At 35.3% G+C, this 9,168-nt stretch overlaps 1 protein-coding gene across 1 annotated transcript; it reads right to left on the minus strand.

The window, feature by feature from the left end:
• Positions 1 to 2,648: 2,648 nt before the first annotated feature.
• On the minus strand, positions 2,649 to 7,610 carry LOC136255077 (uncharacterized). The gene has a single exon (XM_066047797.1). It carries the CDS (start codon positions 7,608 to 7,610, stop codon positions 2,649 to 2,651), a length of 4,962 nt encoding a protein of 1,653 aa, XP_065903869.1.
• Positions 7,611 to 9,168: the final 1,558 nt, after the last annotated feature.

Genomic DNA, 9,168 nt, shown 5'->3' on the forward strand with positions numbered 1-9,168 from the left:
TTGGTGTATATCCTGTACTCCCGTCTCTGATCTTCGTTCTCGGTGCTACGGTGAAAATCGAGGTGAAAGTCAAGACTGTCTTGCACAGTTAGATCCCACAATCGAACTTAGAATAATCAAAACGAACGTAATTTTACAAAAATATATACTATAATAACTTCGCCGTCAAGAGTGAAGTGCATTTATTAGTAGTACCATATAGGTAAGCAGTTTTGAGATAGCTAGTAGAACAAGACTGTCCATCCCATTTTCAAGAATTTAATACTTTATACAAAACAGCTTTCCCCCCCCCCCCCCCCCCCCCCCGACAAATGGAACAATTCGGTAGCTACCGCGATCAGCTGAAGTCGTAGGAGCAGGGACTGAGTAGTGTTGAATCGTTTTCTAATGTGTTATGACATTACACAACACTCATGCACTACATGAGTTCTTGAAATTATAAAATATTAAATATTCAACCAAGAAACATTTAGTATCATCATAGATAAGGTAAGGACTATATTATCTATGGTATCATCAAGTTTAGTATTAGTACTAATTTTAGGAATAAGGCACGGCCTGCATGAATCCTGCTCAATTACATGCGTACAAATCAATCATTATAAAAATAATGATATTCAGTCCAATGTTTATCTAAGAGATTCTTGAATGAAGCTAATGAATCAACATTAACAATGCCGGTAATCAGGTAAACCTTCAGTACTCCATGCATACCTAGCTACAATGAATCAGCTAAAACCACCAGCTAAAGCTATCTTCTTCATGCCACAAAACCATATTGAGGCATTAATTTTTCATATCAACAATTTCCTTAAGCAGCATACTGTAGCTACGACTGGAAATTTTTAAGAATCAGTCAAATTTGTCAAAAATCTTATGTCCATAAGCACCCATTAGTTAGACACTGATATGATACGTGCAGTTATCATCATGATCACATGCAGAATATTGTAGTTAGTTACGTATATAATGAAAGCATCACATTTGAGACAGGGAGTTAATTGACAACTGGCAATTTGTTTTGTGGACATGGTTCACACTCAGAGTAAAGAAGTTGGTCACATGATAGTACACTATTCAATTGGGGACCCACAAGAAGCTGAGCATCATGGAGGAGTCACAGCTCTAAACCTAAAACTTAAACCCAATTAAGTGCATCAAACACTGATTTATGAAAAGTTGTACTGCTGCAATATTTATACCTCTTCTATTTCATGTGACTTATCACTTTAATAAAAACATGTAGCTACACTGTAGTATGAATTATATCAGCTAAATTTACGGTCAACTTGTGGGAGAGTATCTACACTTCACAAGTGCTTTTGTTCTTCCTAGTTTTCTATTACATGGCACCGCCTGTATCGATTTTCATGTAGCCACACCAAATTCAAGTGAACACACTATATTTTATGATAGAATGAGGTGTAGAAAACTACACCATATATTGGTGGTATATTCCCTGAGTATGATATGCTTACAGTATACAAACAATTGGAACACAATAGAGCCATGCACCGAAACAATTTTATGGCTCTAATTGCTTGTGGAAATTAATTCTTGTATGCTGTCAGCCTGTCACACAAAAATGTTATACAGTAATAAATGATGTTGTATACACAATACACTGCATGACGTCTGCCTGTTTAGATACATGAGCTGATGTTGTTGTATGAGTGGCCATGTTATGTACTGCTCAGTACACCTTAATTACTTTAATGTATATATGCATGATCCTCAGAATATAATTGCATGCATAGTAATGATCGTGCATACAAATGTAAAATCTGTATGTACACATGAAAACTGCACTTCGTTCTTCCATTTAATAACAAAATAGTATGGATAGTCAGCCTTCTTGGCCGCACAACACAGCGAACACACTATACTGTATGTTGAGTTTGGAAAATCATAGCAATAATGTAAACATTCCATGTGACGCCAGTAAAATTATAATAGCAGTGATATTACCAGTATATATGCAAACATTGCAATTACAAAAATTGACCATATTCTACTGACCTACAAAATTTTTCACATTATAAAAATATATGAGTAGCTATATACATCATGTAATGTGTAGCATACATAGTCAGCTTTCATTTCATTTTGCAAAATTTAGTCTTCGATTTCATCCATTACTTCTATAAAAGACTCTCGATATCGAGTAACATCAATATTATCATCATTATCGTGGTCACTACATGGAAAGACATGTACATCAAGTGCTGTATATATATACTGTGAAAATACTATGTTGATATATATACATAAGCTATACTGGAATGGTAATGATGAATTGTGCAAGAAAACTATATGTTTCATTTCTCTACTTATATGTTGAAGTGAATACTTATAGTTTAAAGAATGAGTTTTGGTCACCAATTTGTAAAATCTTTACAATAAGCATAGGTATATATAAACATTATTTATTTTATGATTATGCATAGGATGAGTCATATTAAGTTGGTCAGTGCATACAGACAAAGCCTTGACATTTAGAAAGCTATACTTTCTCAATGTTTTAAAAGGCTACATGCATGCACATTTCATTTTATTTCATCCACACTGCACTAACAACTATGATACACATCTCACATGTCCATAACTTAATTAATACATGTTACAAACATGCACTGATATGTAGCTACTTACACATCACATATAGTAGCATTTCTTCTCATGTTGTCATCCACAATGATTCCAAATTCAGACACTGGTATTTCAACATTTTTGAATGCTTGGTTATGTTTGCAGGATGTTGTCATTTTCCTGATATTGTTGTTGAGTGTTACCAGAAGCATAATCACAAATAGCGTTAGTGGCAATAGCACTACAAATAAAGTTATTCCTACCAGTACATCTGTCTTAGAACTATCAAGAACTGGTATTGTCACAACTGAAACCATAAATAATAATATTAAGCCATCAAATGTATTGAGTGACTGTAACATGTATGGTCTCAATATTAGCTGTATTCCAGCCATTATTGCACATATACAGATTAGTATATACTGAACTAGAACATTATTGGATGGGGTTGTGATTATTATCGTTATTATCACCAGTCGACAAATCATGTAATAAGCTGCAAAATAACGATACTTGTCCTTGTAGCACCCCTGGAACTGGTCTAGTAGTGGTTTAAACCTCGTAAAATTTAGTCTTTGGTTAAGGAATGGTTCAAGTAGAAGTAGAAGTGGTAGACCAATCACAATCACTATTGTACATAACACTGCTACAATAGCATATGGTAAGTGACGACCATGAAAATACTCAATATCAGGAGATAGATATGTATAAATCTTATCCACATCTAAGAATGTCAGTGTTCTCATTAGCAGTAGTGAAGTAGTTGCCACTGAAGTGTATGACAATAGCAGCAGAAGGCAAATGACATGGATAATTCCCCTACTGATAAACGATGAAAACCTGTAGGATATCCTTGCTAATAAAGTTATTGCTAGTAGAATTAAAGAAACAGCAAAGGGGTGCACAAAATGAATGAACTGTTGGTCAATTCCACTCATTCCTTTCACCAAACAAAGTTGTCCTAGAAACTGTGGAGTTATCTTGAAAATACTAGCAACAGTGTTAAAAGTAGCGAGAAGCCATTGTGAAAGGTATAAGGTTTGGTTTAGCAAAGCATCCAGTATGCTATAATAGTATGTGATAACATACAAGTTTCCAACTGAGACCTTGAAGTACATCAAAATAAATGCTGCTACAACTACAGCTATCCAGTATAAGACTGTTAATATCACTACCAGTGCTGTCTGTCCTGCAGTACACTTCTCAGTTTTGACACATTCAGCAGAATCAAATGATAGAGTCCAACCTTCCTCACAGTTACCACAAGCAGGACCAGACCTGTGTGATCTACACTGATTTACTCTTAATGGTGAAAGATGATAGAATCCATCAGTAGTCTCACAGCAGCTAAAGTCACAATAGTTAACAGGACATACTGCTACTGTTGGTTGTCCATTCACACTACCAAACCAGTAACCTCTCTTGATAGTTGAATTGGTACCAGAACAAAACACAATATTGTTACCATCATAACATACACATTTCTGGGATTTCTTATAATGCCAAAATCCAGGGTGACACGGTGATATCTCAACAACAAACTTAATGGAAAATTGTACATCATCAGAAAATAAATCAACATGGAAGTTTATAGTCATTGAAACATTGAAGGTTCCAAAAGACAAAGCACTGTCGCCAATAATGCTTATCCCTTGAAATGCATTACTACCACATAATATTAACAAATCACGTCCACCATCAATTTGATAATTATGATCATTATCATCAATGACAATGAGTTGTACTGCACTAGATGGTTGATCATAATAGTCCAACACACATGCATCAACCTTGATTTCCTGTCCCAGGATTATATTGTTTACAAAGTAGGACTCACATACTCCACTAGTAGTGCTTTTATTAATGCATATTGCTGGATGGTAATATTTTATTTTGTTGGGAGTAGTTGTTATATCATTATGGAGTAGATTATTTTGCAAGACTTCACTGCTAATATTCAAGATACTATTATTCAAACAATTAATATCACATGATTTTGGTACAGCCATGTATAACTTATTTCCACTCACTCTAGCAACATTGTCATAAAATGACTGATAAAAGTTTGTGCCAAAATTAAGTCTGCTTTGATCAATTACGGCATTAATGGCACCACCATACTTATGGGCTAAATTATTAAAGAATATAGCAGATCTATTAAAAATAACTTTGGAATGGTCACTGAAATATATGGCTCCACCACTGTCTAGAGCAGTGTTATTACCAAATATTACAACACTTTCTTCTCTTGACCTCATAATGGACTGTACTGTATAAATAGCTCCACCATTCAATGCTGTATTGTTCATGAATTTAGAATAATTTCCTTCAAATATCACATCTGAATTGGTAGCGGTATACATGGCCCCACCATTTTGTGATGCTGCGTTATGAGTAAACCTTACCATGGAATTACCTTTAAATAAAATATTGGAGTCATCAAGCGAATATACAGCTCCTCCACTCATTGTGGCATTGTTTTGTGAGAATATTACTGCAGCATCTTCAGCAAACAAAAGGACAGAGTATTGGTCTGAATATACAGCTCCACCATTCTGAGTGGCGCTGTTCTTAGTATAAGTTACTGTGGAGCTCCCTTGAAATGATGTAATAGAGTTTTCTTTAGAACACATAGCTCCACCCTCCATGGCAGTGTTTTCTACAAAACTTGCTCTGGAGTTTCTTGAAAATAACAGTTTAGAATTTACAACACTTTCTCCACCTAACCTCAAGATGGACTGCACAGTAAAAATAGCGCCACCATTCATCGCTGTATTGCTGATAAAATTAGTAAACTTTCCTTCAATTCTAATGCTTGAATTAGTAGTGGTGTATATGACCCCACCATTTTTCAATGCTGTGTTGTGAGTAAAATTGATCATGGAATTACCTATAAAGGATATGTCAGAATTATCATGAGAACACACAGCTCCACCAGATGTAGCAATATTGTGAAGAAATGTTACAGTAGAATTAGCACCAAATAGGATTGCAGAGTTTACAGCAGAATAAATAGCTCCACTGTATCTACTAGCAATATTACTAGTAAAGGTTATTGTAGAATTTTCTTCAGATGAGATGTTACAATTCTTAACAGAAAATATAGCCCCACCATCCAATGTAGCATTGTTCTGTATGAATATTACTACAGCATCTCCTGAAAACAAAATATCAGAGTATTTGTATGAATATATAGCTCCACCATTCTGAGTGGCACTGTTCTTAGTACAAGCTACCACAGAGTTCCCTTCAAACAATGCAACTGAGTTGTTTTTAAAACACATAGCGCCACCATCAATAGCAGTGTTATCTGTAAAACTAGATTTGGAGTGTCTTGTAAACAGCAGGCTTGAGTTGTCAGTAAAATATACAGCTCCACCTCCTGCTCTGGCTCTGTTGGCAAGAAACAACGCTTCGGATTGTTCTTTAATTGAAACCATAGAGTGAAAAGAAGAATATATAGCTCCTCCATCAATTTCAGCTGTATTTCTCTCAAATAACACCACAGATTGTCCTTCAAAGGAAATATTGTTGTATTTATGATTTGTTATAGCTCCACCACTGCGAGCTGCATTGTTTTCTGTAAAAGTTACTTCAGTATTTCCTTTAAATGAGAGTATATAGTTGTCATCAGAGTGGATAGCTCCACCAGTCCCTATAGCATTATTTTTACTAAATGTCACTTTAGAGTGTCCTTCAAATAAGATGCTACATTCAATGAAATAGAAAATAGCTCCACCAAGGATGGCATTATTGTTATCAATTCTTACCAAAGAGTGTTCTTGGAATGAGATTACTGAATTGCGATCCAAATAAATAGCCCCACCATTTTGTAAAGCACGGTTTTCATCATAAGTTACTTTAGAATCCCCTTTAAATGAGATGTTGGAGTTATATTTAGAGTACATGGCTCCACCCCAGTTTGCCATGTTTTTAGCAAATGTTATGATCGAGCTTCCCTCAAATGAAATAACAGAGTCATCAAGAGAATACACAGCTCCACCATCAACTACAGCTCTGTTAGCAGTAAAATTTACTCTACAGTGTCCTTTAAATGAAATAACCGAGTTGTCATCAGAATATATAGCTCCACCATAATGAGCTGAATTATTGTAAAATGTTACAGCAGAATTTCCAGCAAATGTGATGTTAGAATAAAGAACAAATATGCTGCTACCTTTATTATTCTCAAATGTGACATTCCCATTGATATGGAGACTGTGATTATAAACATAAATGGACACCATATGATTGTTAGTAAACACAGAGTTACGTACAGAAATAGGCTTATCACTATTCCCATAAATATACACCACACTTTTGGCTCCACGATTCTTGATAAAATAGCAATTATCAATTGTTAGATTGACTTGACTGTTTTGAGATAAATAAAATGTTACAGCACCATGCCGCCAGCCTCTTGTATGAAGGAAATTATGTGCAAATGTACAATTGTTGATGTACACATGTTCAGACACATTTGACAGTTGAACAGCTTGGTATCGTGAGTGGTAAAAAATGCACTGTTGAATTGTTATATTAGATGAATTAAAAATTCCCAATGTTGGGCTATTTTTAGAGCCACATTCTTTCCAAACAATTCCCTCTACAATGACATTATTACATGACACAAACCTCACTCCTCCTTTATTATTACAATACACAGTGGGACTGTCATGGCCAATTATTGTAATATTTTCAACACCTACTATTGGTACAATTGAAGACAACACCACATCAGTTGTTATATATATCTTAACATCATCAGTGAGATTGACCAGAGCATGTAAGAAGGAATCACCAGTACAGTTTCCAGTTGTACAACAGGGAGATATTACATCCTGACTAATTCCAGATCCATCACTCAAATCACCAGAGACAAATAATTCGATGCACTCATCCTCCTCGCTAACAGTGATCACTACAGTTCCTTTGTTTCCCGCTTCAACATGTTGAATGAACAAGACTGACAAAATGATTAACATAATTCTTGTTAGCAACATTACTACAGTAGCAGTCATTGCTGAGACAACTGCAACTGAATATATGGCAACACTTGACAGCACGGAGCTATTTATATGGTAAGTAGCTATAGAATCATAGACCATAATTTAACCACAAATTACATGATGACATCATCATGGGTACTGAGATCACAATACTTATAACCACCATGTCTCTGTACCATATAAATGTGACTGGATCTGCAAATAGAGGTCTTATATAGCCTTTCCAATTGCATGCACTTGGCAATCTATAACTTGACTTGTGCGTATGGTACCAGCCTGAAATTTGGTCACCTTATACTCCTAATATAGCACTATTCCTCTAGTACCATATAAATGCTACATAGTGGATATTGTGCTGCTACCAGTCAACAAGCATGAATAGCTATTGTGTCGGCATAGTAGTATAGTAGTATTTGACTTTAGGGGACGCGACCAGTAGGTTGCCTCGAGTCTTGTATTTTAGGGCACACGACAAGTAGTTGTTAGTGTTAGGGTCGGGTTCAACTTTGGTTTCTTTTTCACTTTAGTTGGACATTTATAAGGTAGAAACTAGGTAGGTGAGTAGCTCCAGCACCAGTGTTACAGTGGTTACAAGTATGGACCATCTCGGGTTCAAGGTTCAGCTGATGCAATTTTTTTTTGCTTTCTTAGGTTTTTTGTCTAAGTTTTTAAAAATGTACATAACATTTTCAGCAGCCTCCACTGCCAGCAAATACCAGTGAAATAGTGCAACCAGTACTGGCTCTACACAACCTGCCTAAATGCTAAGAATAAAACAAGTCTGTTAGCCTATAATATTGCTTTATGATAAGCAATATGTTGTACATTAAAACCTTTTTATCAAATATCTGGTATGATAGCCATGGTATCCAGGCAGTTTAATAACTTCTTTAATTTAAAACTGGAGGATTAACTTTCATTTTATGCAAGCATTAATTACTACAAGACAAGACAGCATCACTACAATAAAATACATATTTATGCATACAATGTACTTAGGTGGGGTATATAAGGTGTAGGAGATGATAGTTCACATTTGCTATTTAATGAGGCAGATGTGAACTATCATCTCCTACACATCACATACACCACAGTAGTGCACGCTAACACATTTAGAGCATATCATGTACACACAAATACACTTTTTATTGTAGTGCATGATCACTGAGAACTCTATCCAAAGACTTGTATGGCTATTAACTAAATACATAGCTCTTCATGGAATTAAAATTGTTAAATCATTGCTTTTCATGTGCATCCTGTCCAATTTGGTAGTGTTAAATTTGAATAAACAATAATTTCTTGATTTAATAAGCATAAAGTTGCTGGGTTTCGCAGTGCTGGTGAGTATAATGTTATCATCTTGGCTATTGGCCACTTAGTTGGTAATTGTGGTCAACAACACACAATTAAATAACTTTTTGTCAGTTGGTTATACACATGTTGTAGTAAATAAGGTAAGTCGGTTTGGCAGCTCACAGTGGGAGGAAAAAAGTGCTTAAGCAGTGCGTATATCCCAAATTTATACCTATATTATAAGCAAAAAAAATAGACAGTCCCAAGGTGTCCC

Source organism: Dysidea avara, chromosome 5 (genome assembly GCF_963678975.1).
Source record: "Dysidea avara chromosome 5, odDysAvar1.4, whole genome shotgun sequence".
NCBI lineage: Eukaryota > Metazoa > Porifera > Demospongiae > Dictyoceratida > Dysideidae > Dysidea > Dysidea avara.